Source organism: Camponotus vicinus, unplaced genomic scaffold (genome assembly GCF_025532165.1).
Source record: "Camponotus vicinus isolate PSW18456_S1 unplaced genomic scaffold, iyCamVici1.0 SCAF_1, whole genome shotgun sequence".
NCBI classification, from domain to species: domain Eukaryota; kingdom Metazoa; phylum Arthropoda; class Insecta; order Hymenoptera; family Formicidae; genus Camponotus; species Camponotus vicinus.
The window spans coordinates 34,324,985-34,347,575 of NW_028141945.1; the positions used below are offsets into that span (position 1 = coordinate 34,324,985).

The 22,591-nt window shown below is 25.7% G+C and overlaps 2 protein-coding genes and 1 long non-coding RNA gene across 3 annotated transcripts; 2 read left to right on the forward strand and 1 right to left on the reverse strand.

The window, feature by feature from the left end:
* Positions 1-4,205: 4,205 nt before the first annotated feature.
* Positions 4,206-6,707, forward strand: LOC145963057 (cytochrome b5). Its single transcript, XM_083084674.1, has 4 exons — positions 4,206-4,386; positions 5,141-5,269; positions 5,470-5,546; positions 6,101-6,707. Exons 1-4 carry the CDS (start codon positions 4,264-4,266, stop codon positions 6,138-6,140), a joined length of 369 nt encoding a protein of 122 aa, XP_082940800.1. The 5' UTR covers positions 4,206-4,263; the 3' UTR covers positions 6,141-6,707.
* Positions 6,708-10,117: 3,410 nt separating this feature from the next.
* On the reverse strand, positions 10,118-21,833 carry Trp (transient receptor potential). Its single transcript, XM_083084663.1, has 18 exons — positions 21,367-21,833; positions 20,117-20,275; positions 19,211-19,355; positions 18,823-18,918; positions 17,964-18,103; positions 17,507-17,708; positions 16,753-16,923; positions 16,232-16,466; positions 16,003-16,155; positions 15,684-15,829; positions 15,077-15,183; positions 14,867-15,000; positions 14,522-14,645; positions 14,245-14,440; positions 13,914-14,078; positions 13,396-13,618; positions 11,883-12,305; positions 10,118-11,526 (listed from the first exon to the last, which is right to left on the reverse strand). Exons 2-18 carry the CDS (start codon positions 20,269-20,271, stop codon positions 10,988-10,990), a joined length of 3,354 nt encoding a protein of 1,117 aa, XP_082940789.1. The 5' UTR covers positions 20,272-20,275; positions 21,367-21,833; the 3' UTR covers positions 10,118-10,987.
* Positions 17,341-20,403, forward strand: LOC145963062 (uncharacterized). The gene is made up of 3 exons (XR_014436065.1): positions 17,341-17,621; positions 17,968-18,121; positions 20,083-20,403. It is a non-coding gene; the product is annotated as an uncharacterized LOC145963062 (long non-coding RNA).
* Positions 21,834-22,591: the final 758 nt, after the last annotated feature.

Here is a 22,591-nt window from a genome sequence, read left to right on the forward strand (position 1 = left end):
TAACTTTTAAAATTATTCTAGAATTTAACAGTCTATTTTTTTTTATGCTAAAGTCAATAAATACAGAAAATTTTGGTTTCCAAATTTTCTGGTTTCAATTATCTCTATAATTATTTTAATATACAATATGAAATAATATAATATAATATAAAAATGAATAAACAATGTGTGCGAAAATTTGATATTAAACCAACGATTTAGTATGACTTTTTCGCTCGCGAAATTTAATACTCTTTTTTTCGATGCATAATCGCAATTCTACAAAATTATTGAAAAGCTCGAGATTTGATATCAATTAAATGTATTTATAAATTCCGTATTGAAATATTTATTAAATAAAATAATAATAATATTGCAACCATTGCATTTTTCCGCATTTTTAGTTTGATCACGATTGTTACCTTATCGTTATCTCTCGTCATATCTCTCGTTATATCAATCAGTAAATATTAAATAAGAATACGTGATTCGTATTGAAAAATCGAAATCGTCTTTATTGCGGAAAGATCATTTTTCGTCGGTTCTTGCGAAATTAATTTACAACGTCTTCGATGCCTCGTTGAAAACTTAGGATTTCCGTTATAGAGCTGGAATTAAATCCGGGTTTTCTTGATAGTTTCTGAGAGCAATGATTTTAACAATGAATTAACGACCGATTTTTTAAAGTCGAATCACGAGAAATTAATTAAATAGTATATTTTTTTAAGAAAGCATTTCTTCTTTACATTTTGGTCGCGATTGCTACCTTATCGTTATCTCTCATCATATCTTTCGTTATATCTGTCAATAAACACTAATGAATACGTGGTTCATATTAAAAAATTGAAATTGTCTTTATTACAGAGAATTCATTATTTTTAACTACACTCGTTCGTAACCATATTTTCATAAACATAATTATAACCATTTATTTTTCAAGAAGAAAAAATATTTCTGAATAATGGAAAAATGTTTTTTCGCGTAAATTTTGATCTTATGAATTGAAGATGATAATTATATTTGTCGTTAATATTAAAATATTGAAATCATTGCTATTAAGAAGAGCCCGGAAGATTTGAAATTTATTCCTCCTGTAGCGGGACTCTTGGCGTTTGACGGGTCGTTTAATTTTTCTTTGCAAATCAATCCTAATATAAAATCTGATGTAAAGCAAAATACATTGCGATCGCTCTCTACGCGTTTAATATATCGTTTTTATCGGATATTAACCGGCATGTCATTCGCGAACATATTTTAATCTGATCTTCTCATATAATATAATAAATTATCTTCAAATTACCCACGAATCAAGATATTTTATCTTATATACATATAATCGCAATTATTATTTTTTATTTGATCGTTGGCTTATATCAGTTTTACTTATTTTTTAACGTTGAATTTTACATTGAATTTTCTTAGAAACTCAAAATGCATTAGTATAATTTAAATATTTTTTTACAAAAGATATAATTGATAAATGTAGTGGTGGTTTTTTTCATAGCGTAGTTTGCTTGTAATCCTTAATAAATTTTGTAATTAAAAATCAAGAATTGATATATCGTTTAATTAATCGTCTGATTTGAAAACTTTGAATAAATTTTGTATTGTACGCATTTCACATATTTTGTGTAATTCTATATATAATATAAGATATTTTTTGTATTAATCTATAAATATTATTATATATGTAATTATAATATTGTATTTTATAAATTATATATTGTATTTTATAAATTATATATGTGTTATATAATTCTATGTTGTTATTATAAATTATTATTTATAATAAATTATATTAATCTTAGCCTTATCTCACAAGTTAAAATAAAATTATATTCAAATGTACGTCTAATGAATGAATCATAAAATCATACAATTATCAACGAGCGTGAAATGTTTATGTTCATCCGCCAACGACGAATAATTAGTCGACGTAATTAGCCGACGAAAGAAGGAGTTTCTCTTTTTCCTCAATTTAAGCGCGCGCATTTAAATCATTAAATTATTAAATGATCAGGTGATGTAATGATTAAATGATCAGAAGTAACGAAAGATAAATCCAATTGGCATGAAGAATGAATATAGACTATGCAGAATAGACAGCCAATACTGGCCAAAATACGTAGCGAAAAGTACATAAGATATTTCTGCCAACATACGAAAAAATATTTCATGTATTTTATATTTCCTCTAACTGTAATAATACGTAATCGAGAATTACCAATGTATTTAATTGGAACATGTCATTAAAATACTTCATTATTTTTTAAAAATATTAAATATTTAAAATTTTAATTTAGCTATATTCTATAGATATCAATATCATATATATATGTAAGTATAACTTTGCCGATAAGATTTTGACAACATTATATCGGGGAATGTTAAGTTATTTTCTACCTTAATATTAAAATAATTGATTTGTGAAAAATTATATCAATATTAATGGGATATGTATAAGATAAAAGTATTTAAGAAAAGCACTAAAAATTAAAACAATTTTTAATAATTATTTATAACAATTATTGTTATGTGAGCATTTAAATTGTAATAATAACTAATACAATAATAAACAAATATTTTCTATGCTATTTATTGTTAGAAATTTCTTGAGAAACATTTAAATATACTATTTATTATTATAATTATTAATTATTAATATATATTAATATATATATATATATATATATATATATATTAATTATTAATATTATAATTATTAATTATTAATTATTAATTATTAGATCTATAAAAAATGTTACAATTATTAATACATCTAGAAAAAATTATAATTATTCAAAAATTCAAATTAATAGCATAAAAATACTTAAATATAATATTTCAAAAATTCATTATCTTAAAATAGATAAGCTGAGACTTTCATCTGTAATTAATCTCATACACACACTTTCATGTACTTTATTAAAATATTTATTATTTTTAGATAATATTCCAGAATTAATAAAAACTACACACACACACACACACACACACACACTATAATATTATATTATATTACATATATTAAAGCGATAATAATAGATTTGAAATAAAAAATGTAGGTTTCTCAAATGAAATTTTTAAGCAACATTCTTACAATCAATTATGATATATTTTCTACAAAATTTTCTTAATCGCCAAGTTTAGATTTTCTATGCTCTTCATAATATTATTCAGTGATTTCGCAATGCTCTTGACTGTTTCTGATAAAGTTCCTCTTGTAAAGTTTTTATTTTATTGAGATAAAACGAATCTATTGAAAAGTCCCTAATGATGCGTATTTGAAATATATGAATTCCATTGACAAAAATATTATGAATAATATTTTTATATAAATATTAATATATATTTTTATATAAAATATTTCATTATTGTCATTATTTAAATGTTTTATATATAAGAATAAGATTTTTTTATTAATTTTGCAAAAGTTCATATCCAAGAAAAAACTTTTTCATCAATATGCTATTTATGAAATTAAATCTGTCTAAAGTACAAGTAAAAAAATTGATTGGATGTAATAATTAGTTTTTTAAAATCAATTATTTTACTTTCTACAGAATAGATCCGTAAAAGTATTAATTAAATGTATTTACTTTTATTTGTGTTTGGTCTTTGTATAATGAGTAATTAGGAAATTCTCAAGACTGTAATATTAGATCGTTTCTTAAAAAAGAAAATTTTTCCTTAATCTTTTATTTTTAATAATCTTTTAATTCTTTAATAATCAAGACGTACGAATAGAAGTTGAAAGAAAAAAATTGTTATAACTTAAATACATAGGGTTTTTAAAGAGTTTTTAAAAGATATATGATATTTTATATATAATGCAATATATTACATAATATAATGCATATAAGTAAATAAAACAAATCATCGGAAAACTAAGAAAATAGAAATAATTAATTTTAAAAATATTACATATAAGTCAATTATAAAGTATGATTATATGTATCGTTTGATTTTGAAAAGCTAATTATTACACGCATTCAATTTTATTGATCAGATAAAAAAATAATTGTTTACTATGACGTAGAATTGCTTAATTATAATTGATATTTATTTACTTTTGCATCAGCTGTGTTGATGAAAAAAAAAACTGAAACAGCGATAGACAGAATTATCTATAGATACAATTTACGTGTCTAAATTGCGATATGCTTATCGTTCGTGCTTCCCTATTCGTGCTGGGAATACCATCTCGAAAAGATCTGTATATGTTACTTATATCACAAACGCGAATGGATTTCTTCTCTTTCTTTCGCGAGACTCCATCAAAGAATGTCTAATTCGGCGATTCGGTATTCGCTGACGGATGTCGCGAAGTGCAATGGTAAAAACGGATCTAGAACTTGGATTGTGATTTATGATAACGTTTACGATGTAACGGATTACATGGCTCAGGTACATTTACAATAGTTTATAGTTTATATATTCATATGTGATTAAATATATGTGAAGCACGTAATTTTATTGCATTTCAATTTTTTAGCGATTCATAAATTTACAAAACATAAAATGTAGAAAAAATCGTGATCAAATTAGAAAAGTGTGGCAATTCTTTTACACAACTAAAAATAAGTTAAAATGTAAACTATGTTATTTCGAGCGGTACTTTTTGTTTTTAAGAACGTCAATTGAAGAAAAAATATTAATTGAGAATTGATAGTTTTTCTTTGTCTTTAAATCTAATCTAAATTATTTTCAATTATTTTGACACGTTATATTGCAATGACTATCAAAGCGTGATGTTAAAAACTGATGTTAAAATAAAATGCCTTAAAAAATAAAGAACAATATACTAAAAAATAAATCTCGAAAGTAATAAAAAATAAATTAAAAGATTTATGTAAAAAATTTCAAAATTTATTATTTTTTTCTTAAAAAAATCTTTTTATTTTTATTCATAGATATCATTAAAATAAATTATATAACATATAACTTATGACAAAAAATCCAAGTTTAACACAGAAAAGGCATTCTGTTTTTACTTTATTCTATTACTTTATTTTATTATGATGGTTATTATTATAAATTTATATCAATTTTTATATAAATTGTTTTTTTACAAGGTATTATATTGCAATAATTTCTTACAAGTAATTCGATAAATAAAATTTGATAAAAATATTATGGAGTAAATAAATTAAAATTATAGCATCCTGGCGGTCCAGAATTAATTGAGGAATATGTGGGAAAAGATGCGACAGATGGATTCGACGATTTTGGTCACTCCTCAGACGCAAAAAAGATACTTAAAGAATATTTAGTTGGTGAACTTAAAGATGTAAGATTTAATAAGTTTGATAGATTAATAAGATAAAAAATAATTATTAGTATCAACATAGTATTCAAAAATCTGATTCAAAACAAAAAAAATAAAAATAAAAATCTAAAATTTTTATAAATAACACACATTAGAAATAATTTATTCTGTAAGATATATAATTAGAGATATTATATCGGATATGTGATTATACATTACAGGAAGATAAAAAGGTCAATAGAAAGAAAAAGTATGTTGTTGCTAATGGAATAAAAGTTGAACGAACGGATAAACGAAGGTAAACTTTTAACATTGTTATCTCAAACTAATCGTAATGAAAGCAATATTCTTATATGATTTAATTTTACTGATTAATATAATATATAAAATATATTCATTAAAGAGAACAATGTTCTTTTAAAAATATAGAACATGTATATTATTGTCAAAATTTTTTAGCGTTTTTAAAATAATTGATTTAATATGAAATTTTTTTTTAAATACTAACATAAAAATTAGTGTAGAACATATATGAGAATTTTTATTATGTAAATGACTCAGACGCTAAGTGATATAAATCCGAAAAATAAGAGATTGAGAAATGCAGATTTTTGTATTTTTTTTATCACAAGTACATAAAAATGATTTAACTATGCATAGAAATTATTTAATTACGCATTAATCTTGAAAATAAACAATCAATATAGTTATACTATATATAGTTTATGTTAGGTTACATTGTTTACACCTCAAATTAATAACTCGAAATCGACTTGTACTATTTGACATTTGAACCACTCATGTATTAAATTAATTTTGCTATTTCTAAAAGCTATTTATTTCATCTTTCAGAACCTTCTTAGCAATACTATGCGGCAAATGTACATCTTGAAGAATGCAGTGTTTTGGGAGATTTAAGATATATTATTTTATTTATTAAGTCATTGTAATATCTATATATGATATCGCACGTGACGACAAGCACGTAATTCCGATAAGAATCATTAATTATATCGTAGAATTAAATGCAATCCGCTTATCACATACGTGACATTAGAGATCTTTAAAAACAAAAAAGGAAAATCAATCATTATGTCTGTGCGAATACGAATGAGTCATGCGTCATTTGCTTATCGCTTTCACAGACCTATGACAAGCAAGCTTTGCGGAATTTTCAATGTTTAATTATATAATTAAATTAATTCTACGAATTGCAATGAATTTTATTCTTTTTGTAAGTTAATTTTTAATTTAAGCTCATAATGAAATTAAACCTTTAATTTAACTTTTAAATTATGAACGGTATAATTATTATAATGTGTACATACAGTTGATAACATATTATTGATGCATTTATAAAGTAAATATAAGATTAATATTGCGAATTATGGAAACACAATGTACCTGAATGAAATAACATGAAATACAAATGATAGATAATACATATGCCGATATTGGATATCACAAGGGGTGTCTCACTGACTAAAAATTTGTACATGTATTGCGAATTATCAGGTAATTTCAAGTAATTCCATGTAATGCACCATGTACTCTAAGTAATGCGACGTAATACGAAACAATTCCATGAAATATAAAGTAATTCTATGTAATGCAAATATATTTATTTATAATTTTTTATTTTGCAAAATATACATATTATAAATTTAAAAAAATGTCTTATTTTAAACTTTGTTCCAATTATTAATTAAAAAAAAATCTTTTATTTTAAACTTACGAACATGAACACATATAAAATACAAATAAAATTAGTACAGATCGGAATAAAATCATTAATGATTTTATAAATTATAATATTTAGTTATACATATATTTTTTAATTATTCATGTATATATTTATTTTATATATATATATTTTAATTATTCATGTATATATTTATTTTATATATATATATATATATATATATATATAAAATAAATATATACATGAATAATTAAAAAATATATGTATAACTAAATATTATAATTTATAAAATCATTAATGATTTTATTCCGATCTGTATTAATTTTATTTGTATTTTATGTGTTCATGTTCGTAAATTTAAAACAAAAGATTTTTATTCTAAACTTATATATATATATATATATATATATATATATATATATATATAAGTTTAGAATAAAAATCTTTCATTTTAAATTTTCGAACATGAACACATATAAAATACAAATATTTGTACACATATTTGAGTTACGTATAGTTAATCATTATATATTCTCTTTAATTCTTTGTATCTTTTTTCAATTAATATTTTTTCATGTCTATTTAAATAAAACGGTTCGGTTCCAATTAGAGTAACTGATCCAAAGAATAAGTATTCATTTTGTACTATTTGAATATCTGTTTCTTTAGGCCATTTATAAACATCTAATTCGGATTTTAAAAATTTAATTTTTGTAGAATTTTCAAATATTTCAATGACTCTTCCAATATAGAATGTGTTATTATAATAGGCAGCATAATATTTTTCCTCATCCAAAAGTCTTAAATTGGAAACAAACTCTTGAGAAATTATTTCACATTCATTTACATGCTGTTTGATACGTTCACAAATTTCAACCAAGTTTGTGATTTTTGTTTGATTTATATCTAAAACAAGATTTCTTTTTGTCTTTGTTCGATCTAATCTGCTTGGAAAATTTGTTATCTTTTGTGGAAGCTAGATAATTTCATCAGAATTGCTGTTGTCATTTTGATTTGCCTCCTTAGTAATTTCACTCTTAGAAAAATCCGAGGAAAAATCCAAGAAAAGACTTGCATTATATGATGTTAGTTGATCATCCGTATAAAGTTGAGTACATATGAAATTAGAACTTTGTGATACATTTTCAATAAAATTAATTTCTTTTTGAATCGAATCATCAACACTTGATGAAGAACATAATGAGACACTTGATAATTTTTCAGCTTCCATACATGTATTTTCTTGAGTGCATTATCATACGGAATTATGACGACATTATTATTACATTCATCAGGTTGTTCATTAATATTTTTTTCTATTACATTAGATTTTGGATTTACTTGAAGAAAATTTAAAATATTAGAATTTTTTACCATATTTTGACTTTTTATTTTTAAAATGCGTTTTAAAATGCTTATTAAAATTTGAAAGAACCCATTTATATTTATTATTTTCAATTTGTGTAAATGTTTTAGAAAAAAAATTGCACTCTGTGCAATTTACATAAGCAGTTTGATTTTTTATTTCTATGCTAATATTATCTAAGTTAGAAAGAGTTTGTGATTTTTTAGCTTCATCATAATCGATGTTTTGTAGGAATTTAATATTATATGTAGGAATTTAATAATATAATTTGAAACTACGTTTTTAATATGATTAACAGCTTTAGATTTATCGTCTTCAGTTAAATAAGAAGATTTGTTTTTAGATGTCTTAATTGTATCATCAAAATTATTTTTATTACGTTTTATATTTCTATCTTTATTTAAGCATTTACGTTTATTAGACGTGCTTTGATGTTGTGTACTAACGTCACATAAACATTCTAAATTTTTTTCTTGAGTTTTTTCAAGAATAGTAGATTCAAGAAACTTTTTACTACTTTTAATTAATATATTTAATAATTCTTTACGCCTAAATAAAATTTCAAAATATTGTTCTTTTGTCGTGTATATACCAAAAAAATCTTTTTTTTCTTCAGGAGTTAACAATAAAGTTAACTTTTCTTTGGCAAAAGTCTTTCTTCGTTTATTTTGCTTATTGATATGATATTGTCATATCCAGTAAAAAGGAGAAGTTGCTTCAAATAATCAGGAGATACAATATCTTGTAGACTGAACTTTTCTATAAGTTTAACATCGACAATATGTGAGTGGGAATGGTTCTGAACGGCCGTACATGCATACAGACACTGTGTACCGTCCAAAATGACCCCCACTCATCCCTATTCCTATGCTATCGATGCTGCTTCAGACGTAAGCGCGGTAAAATGCGAAATAATACAACGTAATGCGAAGTAATTCGAAGTAATGCAAAGTAATTCGAAGTAATTCGAAATAATTCGAAGTAATTCGAAGTAATGCATAAGTAATTCCAGGAAAAATGTACATGTATTGCGACAGTGAGACACCCCTTGGGATATCACTTATCATGCAAGACATTCCGAAATGACGCTTGAGTTGCACATGAGGAAAGTCTGTTTTATGATACATGTCACGAATTATGCCAAGGCCTTACACACTATTATAGAATACTTTTCTCTATTAAATCGTATTATTCAACTGAGGGACATGCTTTACATAAAAGAAATTTTGTAATAAAACTAATGCTCAAAATATGCATACAAACACATTATTTATAAAAAATATTTATTATTCGATTATATAAAAAAATCTGAAGAAAATATATGTAAATTTTAATTAATTATTTTTAAATTTAAATCTAATCTCTCAATTACTTGATTCTTTTAACTTTCCTTACAATTGTGTATTTTGAATTACTTTTTTTTTGCGTTAGATTCTTTCTCAATATATTTCTCTTAATTATATTCCTCATTTATTTCCAAGGCCTTCCCCTAGCTTCATTAACTTATTTTTCTCTGTATTTTCCAATTGCTGACGCTTATCTCCATTTTTTCCTTCTTTTCTTTCCTTCTAATTTTTCCTCACACATTCATGTTTAAAAACATATTATACATCTAAAGATCGAAAGAGATAATAAGTAGCAATATATATATTTATCAGCTTAGATAAATAGCGTTGAAATTTTGCGATTTCATATATCTAAAATATGATTATTTGATACTGATACTGAATATTAATTAACTAATTATAATTTATTATAAAAAATACATGTCTATTATAGGAGGATAGTATTAACTGCATAATTTTATTTATTAAATTACAATTATTATATATTTGCTGTTATATAATATATATAGTATAGTAATATATATTTTCGTTCTAAAACTTATATCTATATATATAAAATATATATGATGACACGAGTGTAATTTCAATATGAATCACTAAAATTACAAATAAACGTGAACAAACAAGAAAAACCAGCTATTACATCTGCGAATATAAATGAGTCATTCATCATCTGTTCATTGCGTTTATATAGATACATAATATAGTGACAAACAAACTTTGCAAAATTTCTAATGTTACCTGCAATTTATTTTTAACAAAATTCTGAATTAAAACAAATTTTATTTTTCTCTTAAGTTAAATTATAATTTAGGTAAATTTTGTAAACTTAAATTTAAATTTCCCATATTATAAACAATATAAATAATATATATTTAATACAAAATTGAACATATATATATTAATGATATATATTAATGTATTTATAAAATAATCATAGTTAACAGAATTGGATTATGAAAATATACTTAAAATTTAAATGATACATGTAACAAAATGTGATATAACATATAACAAAGGTAACAAGTGTGATATATATAACAAAAATAATATATTCTGCGAACACAGATATATTATAGAGAATATTGATTATGAAATTGCGCTTACATTGCGAATGAAACAAATACATTTCATGATTTGAATTATGCTAAACACTCACGTTATTTTTTTATATCGAATTGCGTATTTCAAGACTTTATTTTATTTAGATAAAGATAAAATATAATTAAATATATGCATGCGCAAACACATTATTTATACAAATAAATAATATAAAATAAATTTTGGAAAAAAAACATTAAAGTTCAATTTGATATTTTATGAATTCAGATCCAACCCCCCATTATTTGACCCGTTGCTTTTGACTTTCCTCGTAATTGTGTAGTTTGAATAGGTGCGACTACTGATTTCATCGCATCAGATTCAATATTTTCCTCTTTATCACTTCCTTTATTTGTTTCCGACATCTTTTCCGCGGTCTTCTTGCTGTTATTCTTCTCTATATCTCCGGACTGCTCCTCTTCACTTTTTTCTTTTTTCTCTTTCCTTTGCTCTTCTAACTTTTCTGCCTCACTTGTCTCTTCATCTTTCTTTTGTTCTTGCAAACTTCCCTTTTTGTAATTATCCTTTTCTTTAATTTTCTTCTCCTTATCAAACGTTTCTAAAGATGTTGACTGCTTGCTAACTTCTTCTTCTATAGGATCTTCAAGTATGGGCGAAGGAGACCTGATTTCAGTGATTTTAAGGTCAAGTGTCTTTTCTGCTGGTTTGTTCACACTACTGCTGTTCACAGATTTCAATATTTTCGTGCTTTTTTGAAGAGCTTCGACATTTTCCTGGTTCACATTCGAAGAAGCATTTGTATCTGCATATAAAAAAGCAAATATTATTTATATATTTTTGCAATTTTATTATCTTTTTGATATCATAATGGTATAATAGGATAGAAGAGAATTATATAATTTATTTATTAATGTACGTGTATGTAAATTATTAAATTAATTTTAGGATGCAATAAAATTTAAATAATTATAAATTGTTTCATCAAAAGTCAGTAAGAAAAAAACCAATTCAATGAAAGGTAATGATTGTATTCGTATGTATGTATTAGTACGCAATATTTAGTATAATTTATTTTAACATTATTTATACAAAAAAAATTATCGAAAATTAAAAAGCAATCAGAGAACAGATAAAAAAATTTAAATAATATAAACTGACCATCAGATTCTTCGTTTGATTTATTTTTGCCCATTATAAATTTGGCATAGGCTATTCTGGTTGTCGGTGTAACTTCCGAAAGATTTGGATTATAATCAACCAATCGATTCGGATCCATAGATGCTAAATCGGAATTGGGTTGATGTTGCAGATGACGACGTAAACTGCGTCTGGTTTGACGTTGCACCGCCTCGTTTGTACTTCCTATTGGATCCATTGCGATGGTACTTTGTTTTACTACGGCATTCCAGTCTTTTTTATTGCTACTACTTCCTTTCCGTCCGATAACTTTTGCGATTTGACCAAACACATCCTTCGATTCCTTTTCATTTTGAATAACAGCTTGTATGATGCCTTCTACGATACCAATCTGAAAGTCCTTCTGCAGACGACGCTCCATAACTTTGCCCTTCTTGCCGGGTACTTTAAAGATACATAAAATCACGCAGATATATTCGCTTTTCAAAAATACATTATATAAAAATCGAGATTTTTAATTGGGTATAATTCTATTTAGGAAGGAATGAATTAACATTTCTTGACTTTTGAAATTCTGTTCCAAAACATTGCTAAACATGTATTGTATGCATAATAGGAAAGATCAAAGACAAATCAGGGTGACCAAATAACAAACAAATAAACTTGTGGATATAAATGTGTATGCGTGTAATAATGTAACACTTGCACTTGAATACAAAAAATTTATATTACGGACGTTGATATGTGCATATTCTGTTTTTGCGATTACTGTTCTTCCATTTCTCATTGTACTGAAAAAAATCCAAAATCTCAGGTTGAAATGTTTATAATATAAATTGATTTATATTTAAATGCAAATTACATTATTATACGCACACGCACTTACATTTAATTCATTTGCTCATTATTTGTGGTTTTCCTTTTTTATCTTTGATTTATATCGTCCGAGTTCATGCCTTTCATACTTTCATTTATAGAGTAAATTATAATATATTTTTAAAGTTTTATGCATAATATAAAGTCAACTGCTACATATGTTTGAAAATGATTACTATTATTTTTTAATTTGACACTATTATAATATTTTATTTCTAATATTTCTAAAATCGAAAATATATTTTAGAAGGAAGAGAGAAAGAGAGACAGAGAAATTCCTTTGCACTTAATTAATTTTTCGAAGACTCACAAAGATGTATTACTCGCGAATTTTGAGCTATACATTTCATTTTTGATAGCAATTTCATATACATATTTGTGAATAATAATTATTCACACACATACATGCATATATTTAAAAATCAATTAACTTATTTCAATGTCTTATTTATCATATAAATGCGTCAAGTTTTTATCTAAAATCTTTATCTAAAAATCTTACATAAAAGTTGCATTTAAACTTGCTTTACAATATGCCGATAATTTTGTTTCGGAGACTGCTAAGAATCTTTATAAGCTAACGATTTTGCGCAATGAAATCATGTGTGTGTGAGCTATATGATAAGTAGAGCTTAATTATATATATAAATATACTGACTGGTTGTTTCTTCTTTGTCAAGTTGCGGTGCATGCATTCCGTTTTTTCTAAGGATATCAATCAGCTCATATCGAAATGTTGAAATATCCTGTCGAATTTCTCTGACATCATCCTCCGTGATATTAAATTCATCTCGTTTCCTTTGTTCAGCTGTCACATAACGACGTATAAGCAAACGCAATACAGTGTCATGTCTGATCATAGCTTTTTCTCGAGACTTTTTCTGAAATAAAATTGTTAAATATATTAAGTTATAAGTACATTGTGATTACAATATTTTGGTCGTGGTTGGATCGTATTAATTTTTATTTCATCGAAGATATTATAAATTATCTCACATCTCTCTTGAAATTTTACATCTGATGTATATATGATATGAAGTTTGATTTACTAAAAGCTTTTTATTTACAATATCGTGAAAATTCTTAAAAAATCGATTTAAAATTAATAAAAAATTAATAAAAACTGTATAATGAAAAAATATAAAATGCGTTCTAAATATATATAAAATTATTTACGATAAAAGATCTTGTGGAACGACCGCCTCTTCCATATTTTAGCAGCTTTTTAAAAGTTTTACTCGTCGGGATCATATTAAATGGTGGTGGTATAGTATCACCATCCTCGAAGTAACTCATCCACAAATGGCTCCTAGCGAATTTCCATTCTGTGTCAGATCTTTCCTAAAAGTATACAATACGTGAGTGCGTTAATATTAATGTGAAATATAAATTTGTATTTCATAATACATTTATATACATTGTATTAAAAGATTGTGTAAAAATTTATCACAGAACTCGATGAACGAGATGAGGATTTTTAATATTTTTAAAGGAAATTATTGTTTACCGAAATCATTTGATAAGAATTAGACATCATAGCGATCAGCATATTCAACAGCACTATGACGTTTATCACGGAATAAGAACCAAACATAAGGAGTGCCCAGAATCGTGTGAAACTTTTAATCCCCGTTAGATCGAACGACATCAAATCGATCATGCCAAAACTTGCCCAGAAAAGAGACTGTGACGTTTCGAACAAGCTGAAAATATCAATTAAAGTTTAGAAAGTTTTCTCTAGAGATATTTTCTCTAGAGAGATTATATTTAATTGATTTTCATACTTAGCGAATCTTCTCCATATGGAACAAGCTTTCTCCTGATTATCAAAATCCGGCACCTCATCAGACATATGATAACATTTCCTTTTTTCTAAATCTGCGTAATACCACATCAATTGATTCATACCTGAAGCAATGTACAAGTTTGAAACACAAATTGTTGTTTTACTTTGCAGTTATAATGCATGGCATATCCTACTTCAATGAAAGTCAATGAAAAGAAAGAGAAAAAGAATTGAAAATTATGACTGAAAAATAATAACAGTGGGATGACTTTTCAATTAAGCGCGACGAGAGACAATAGAGAGCTCCGCGGACGAAAGAATAATCGGAAGACATGTTACTCACCGCAGCCAAAGGCAAATAGTACGAGGGTGTAGATGAAAAAGAACTTGATAATGTCTATTATCATTCTCCCAAGGGAAATTTGGAGTGGCCCGAGATGAGGATTTACGCTGAATATATGAACGAGTTTTAAAAAGCTGAAACAGCGCACCCACGTATATAAGATATTAGTTGATGAAAGAAACATTTCCTAAACGTTCGATCAAGAATTACCTGAAAATCATTCCTGCTGCAAATGCTCCTTCCGAAAGAAGCATTGGATCGAATGCGTCCCATTGATCTCTCGGATACCAAGGGTCTAAACCACTCCAATATTCTCTCTATTTTATAAAATAATTATATTAATTGTATAATGATATGGAAAACATGATTGATATAAAAAAATTATTATATAAAATTCAATGCGATAAATAATCGATAAATTACGATATAATCGAAAAAAGAGTTAGTTTAAATTTTTTGTCGCGAAAAGAATATATAATAAAAAAATATAACATAAATTTTGTGGCATTGATTACATAATTTTTTGAATAAAATAATTAAATATGAGGATGATATATCTTGATTACTTGCATGTATGACAATTGAAATATATTAATATACTCCATATATATATATATATATATATATATATATATATATATATATATACAAGTGATAATTTTGTATAAAAATAGAGAGTTACTAGTTGATTGTATCATAATCACTAAGCATTTTATGACATATTCAATTTTGCGATTAATTAGTTGGCTTTGATCAGTTTTATCGGATTGTATTAGTCACGTTTATATATTTTTGATAAAAATAGAATAAAATCTACCTGAACTATCCACCATGCCGCGATACGTAAACTTATCCAAATTACATAAAAAGTATTTTGAATAAAATCAACAATATTCCATAGATCCGATATATATTCAATCAATCCGTTCGCCCATAAAGATTTAATTTCGCCAATAATCAAGCCTAGAGAAAGAGAAAAAGAAAAAGAAATACGTTATGTTTTAGAAAAAATAGGAAATAAATTTGTAAATATATCTGCCAAAGATATTTAGCCAATTTATCGTGCAATAATCTGTCATTTTCTACATTATGCTAAAAATAATTATTAAATGTTATGATGTATATAGCCATATTACTTATCACATAGATGATTACGCCTGTTTCGACGAAACCAGGAATACAACCGCGTTCTCGTTTTTTCCAGTCAGCAAGTATCTCTCGCATCCATTTGTTTCCAAATAATTCGATTAAGAGATATTCAATTCTTTGGGATGCCATACCAAGAAGCACTGCAAATCAGATTGATCAAATTAAGATATTTTAAGACATAAAAGAATACTCTCGATAAAGTATAATCGATCTAACTTAGGAAAATAGCGTATGATGCGGAATGACATATAAATTTGACAAATGGCTTCTTCATAAATAATCCCATTTGCGAAGTAGGTGCTATCATGTAAATAGTGCTGTAAACTGGAAACATTGCTCCGAGTTTAATAACTTCCAGAAATTGTGCTATCATGCTTTTTCTCCTGAATCCTGGAAGACCGTCATACCAAATAGCAGCCAATAATTGTTGTACATTCGGGTGGGAGACAAACTTCAGCAAAAAATATAAACCATAAATGTTCAATCAATAATTGTTGTATAAAACAATATATTCATTTATAACATATATTATATATTATATATAACATAATTTAATTCTATATAGTAAAAATAAAATTTCTATATATAAAATAATTTTTATATATTTTTATATATATTTTTTAACTGTTATTATTTTCAAATTTATTTTAGTTTTTTTCATATCTTGCATATCCTGTGAAGAAATATAAATACATGGACTCAATTATTATATAAAAAGTATTTCAGAGTCTACATACTTGCTTCTGTTTATATTTAATAGCCAGTTTGAGTCGGTCCAAGGTCTGTCTCTCCCCAGGGTCCCAATTTTCTCCAGTTGGGTTATAATTCAACATTATTTCTAATTCGTAAGATGTACGTGCGTGATCTAGTAGAGCAGTTGAAAATTGTTGCGTCTGTTCCCGCATTTCCTGACGATCAATATAGTCAATGTTTTATAGTAATTATATACTGTAGTATTTTTATAATTATATTATAGTATTTTTATAATTTTTTATAATTATTTCAAAAGAATATAAAATACATTCGTAAAAAATCTCTAAGTTGAACTTGTTAAATTGAATCATTTGATTTAATATTTTACAGACGGATTATGTAACGTATTTAAATTTAGTATAAATAAGTAAAAGGAAATTTCAACTTTGTTTTCAAGTTACATTCGTTTTTTATCAATAATCTTTGTATCGTGCATGATAATTTTAATATAGTATGGTTTTCAATATAATTAATTTTTTCAATTGTAGTCAACAAAATTCAAATAAATCAAATTTTTATATAAATATTTCTAATTAAGTTTGTTATATTTATTGCTGAAATTATATGTTTGCGTATTAAAAAATATTCTATATGTGTTGTATGCAAATTGTCGAAAATTAGAACAAGATATAAATTTCAATTTGAAGGAGTTCAAATAACTCGAAGAAGAAGAGGAGAAAGGAAGAAGGAAGAAAGGAAGAAAAGGAGAAGAAGGAGGATGTTTGTTAAATTAAGTACGTTGTATTGGGCACGAAATTCTTGCTCCAGCCTGCTGAGACGACGTAGTTCCCATGAAAGCTCGAAGGCCGTCAAAAGTGGGTCTTTTGATGAAAGCGCGATTAAAGATGACGAGGTAAGAGCGCGATACGCGTTTATTCGAGATTGCGAATGTCGAAGAGAATCTTGTTCGCTAGAACTGACGCATTCATCGCAACCGCATCTACAATAAAATTAAAATATTGCTTCCTTTCTTCTCTAAACAATCTTATTTGACTAATAATGAATATATAAAAAAAATAATTAATTTTAAGTTAATATTTTTTACTATTAATAACAAAATTTCAACTAAAAAAAAAATTGTTAAAGATAAATAATTTTTCGAATTATTAGATATTTATCTAATTTAAAAAAATAAATGTTAAAACGATAAATTGAAGAATGCTATTTTAAATCACTTTATTCTTTTTTTGTATACCTAGCATTGTGAGGTGTTGGAAGAGTGGCACCGCGATCTAAAAGTAGTTTCAATATTTCATAATTATTTTTATGAGCTGCCAAGATCAATGGTGTTATATCAGGTGTAAAATTCGACGACGAATCCACGGCTTCCCAACTCTAAAATAAGACGTAAAGGTATCGTTTTTTTTCACAGTTACAATTAACCCATTAAAAGTTATGACCGTAACATAAGAAATATTAGTAAATATTGAATCATAATTGTTTTAATTTTCTTACATTAAAAGTAAAATTATTAAATGGATAGAAAAACTATAATATATTCTATATATTTTACTTATTAAAGTTATTTAATTATTTTAACGCATAAACTTTAAAGATAAAATAAGTTTCTTTCGAATAAAATATAGTCTTGTAAATGATATACATATGTTAAAAATAATATAAAATAAAGTAAAATATATAAAACAATATTGCTTATGAGAAATACGTAATAACTATGAAAATTGTAATATTTATTAAGAAAAAAAAATTCTGATTATCTTTAGAACACAATTTTCGATAATTAAAAGATAGTTTATTTATTCATTAAAATTTAAAATAAATAAATACATATAAAAATAAGAATTTAAAATTTTTGAGTTCAAGAATATTTCAAGGAAAATTAAATTAATTTTGGAATGTGAATATACTTATCATAGATTATATATCATTTCTCTTCCTCTCTCTCTCTCTTGAATACACTTATTATAAATTATAAATCATCTTTCACTAAATATAGACTATATGTATATTATACTGAAAAGAATAATTGCTATCGACAAAAAGATTGACATTAAATCAATGTCAAAATTAATTAAGATCGCATTAAGACTTACGTAAGGTTGCCCTGGCTTATGTACTTGTTCCTCCCATTCCAGTAAGATCTCCACTGCTTCTACATATTCCTCTTTAATAGCATGCAGGAGTGCATCCTTAAAGATGCACAAATTATGGTTTTAAGTGTTTGCTCTTAGGAATATAGCTTGGGAGACACAGTGTAATGCAGTTAATTTATAATATTGTCACGTATAATAACTGTACACCGTTTGATGTATAACATGACCCAAAACATCGAACATATGCACGGAACTGCAGTTAGCGTATCCCGGTAGACATCGATTACGGTATATCAGCTTAATACGCATTACTCACAATAATTAGGGGAGCGACAGTCGGATGATTTTCATGAGAGACATCGCGCCGTTTCGACCCCACGATACTTACCTTTACTTCGATTCCTAATTCAAGCAACAGCTTAATGAGCTCGATGTTCTCATTTTCGATAGCGGCTATCAGTGCTGATCGATTTAGTGGATCGACACAATTAATATTTAATATTTCGGGATGATCCTTGTTCTCCTCAATTAATCTATTTAATAAATTATATTATAATTAATATGTTTTTGTCGTTAAAATGATATTTCCGCCATACAAGAGTTACTCATAAAAAAATATTGCCAATAATTGTGGAGATCTTATCGTAGAAAGATCTTCCTATGTAAGATTTCTTCTAAACTTGCAATATTTTACAATTAAAATAAGTTTTCTAATTAATTATATGGTTTTTTAATTAGAATTTATATATTAATACAAAATTATTCCATACAATCAGATATTTTTATAATCAAAGTTTCTTTGAATTTAGAGATGATTTTTTTCAATAAAAATGTGCAGTCTGTGTGTGAGATCATTACTTATATTTTTTTTCAATTTATGACACATTATACATATATTTAATTTTCAAATTAATATTATGTTAAAGTAAAATATATCTAAAATTTGTGCACTATAATTCTTTCATTTTTAATCATTAAGTATTTTAAAATTATACATATACTTTTATAGTTTCGTTAAGAAAAAGTCGATTCGAGAATAGTTGAAAAAATTCTGCAATAAAGAATTTACAATAAAGAATTTTCTATAATTTTAGAACACTTTAAAGTAATATATTTCTGCCGATTCGATTCTGTTGAAAGTTTTATGGATACATCACACCTCGCGTAATAATAATATTTTACACACGCTTAGAATCTAGTCTGTATCGCGGAAACAGGCGGAATTTATCTCAAAACCTAGTTTATTTTATTCTTTGCCAGGATATCCTTACAGGTGCATTAAGTGGAGGATTACCTTTTGACAGTAGCACAATCACCTCGTTCCGCGCTGAGCAGGAAATGCTTCTCGACTGGGCCAAGAATATAGTCAATAGGCGTCTGTAACGAATGCACTGAAAACGATCTCGCCTCGTTCGAAAGTAAATCTTGCTGCGATTCCGATGGATTCATTTTTCTGTAACGTGTCCTCGCAAGGTTATTCACATATAACTAAACAAAATTTCGAAATTATAAAAAAATGCCTATCTAATTTTATCTAATTTCCATAAATTATTCAAACATTGTATTCGTTTCAGCACCAAAAGAAACTATGGATATTTAATTTATAAAATTTGCAAATTAATACAAGAAAATTATTAAATTAAAATTATCCTATGTAATATAATATATTTAAAATTAGTATTATAAAAATTATAAAAATTGTAATATTTACATGTTATATATTATAAATTATAGCGTATTATTATTAACGCATTTACAGAATTCATTAAAAATGGATTAAATATTCTAATTCTATTTAAAGACTAATCGTTGGCAAAATTTTTTCTAACAAAAATAAAATGAGAGAAATTTGTTATATGATATGTAACACTTAATTTGCTAGAAAGAAATATATAATAATACACATAGATACAGATGTATACAATGATAGCGTAAAAATAGGGCTTCCTATGTTGACATATATATTACAAGGAATTTAGATCAATTAGAATGGTAATTCTCAAAGAGATTTCGCAGTTAATAATTATAAAATATATACACAGATTTTTTATTAAAAATGTACTATTACTATTTATTATAAATTAATGTTATAAAATTTCACGATCAAACGATAAGCAATGTTTATAAATTCTTTATTTTATTAGTTTATAAGACTTAATCGCACAAAATATCGAGTTAATTAAAATTCCGAATAAAAAATCTATTAAAATAAACACTTTAAAATTAACTGCTCTACTTAAAATTAGCTATAGTGTACGTTAATGACGTTATATATGAATTTTATCTATTTTTTTCTAAAATTTAATTCATCAGTACAGTCTTTTCCGATATTGTTAATTGTTAATTGCTCGAATGCTAAAGATAAAAGAACATGTAATAAAAAAATATTTAATACGATTTTCTATATAAAATGTCTTCTGCGCAATAAAGTAGAACAAATATTAATACGTTCCTTTACAAAATTTTTTTTATACTATACAAAAAAGGAGAAATATTTATGAAACACTTATATAGCACATTACTAATATAAGTATGTATACTTACGGGGATGATTCTTTTTACATCAATGTTAGCGTGCTTGCTCAAGAAATGCTAAGTCTAGACTGTATGGTTACATCTACATATGTGATTCGGCGAAACCTTACGATGCTGTCAGCTAGGTTGATCTTCAGAACGCGGATTAAACACGGGGGAGGTGTCATGTATCAAAAGAAAAAAGCACACAGGCGAGGATTCACCAGAGAGAGCGGTGACCATGTCACATACCGTTGTCGAGCATTGTACGGCATTGACGTTATTACTGGGGCGAAGAAAGAGAGAGAGAGAAAGTGAGAGAGATGATCTCTTTCTTCTAACTCCCCGATTAATGGATCGCGAGAGTTTCGTGACTGCGAATAACGAATAAATCCAAAGCTCATATGTCGCCGACGCGCTCCGCCACATTCTTCTTCATTTCCCGCCGCCGCGAATTTATTCTCTTCCACTCGTCCTATATGTGATTATTTATCTTTCCCAGAGACGTATGTCATTTTCGCTTTTAGTGCGCTACATCTGTAACAATTCAAGAAACCAATACAAAAAGAGTGAAATTGATGTACACGATATCCTGTGATATATGAGAAATATGTGTGATATATATGAAAAAATATATTTAATATGTTGTAACACGTACAAGAATGTACCTGTGATATGTTGAACGTTTGTAACCGTAATTATCCTTAATGTTAGATGGGAAAGATAAATAAAAATTGATATAAATGAAAAATTTTATTTTATTTTGATATAGAAACTCGAAAACTATATAGAAAAAATACAAAAACGTGAAAGCGTAACTTGACATTGGTAATGGTTAAGTATTAATAATGAGTGATATTGACAGAAACGGATATAATATAAAAAAACAAAATGATAGAATATAGTGATAGAATCAGAACATTATATTATATAGTAAAAATATATATAATAAAAAATAAATATAATAAAAATATATATAATAAAAAATAAAAAAGTGTAGAAAAAAGCAGAGTGCAAAGATAACTATTATAATTAATATATATAATAAGAAAAATTAAGTGTACATGTAAAGAAACTTTCAACTTTTTCATTTATGTCACTTTTTTTATAAAACCAATTTTGAGTTAATGTTTTCCTCAAAGCAAAAGTCAGAGTTAGAAGTGAAAAATTATGCAAATTTTTTTCTTGCATTAAAACAAAGATGATTTTTTCTTCATAACTCGTATTCGACAAAATACGTTTATGAAATGCGTTG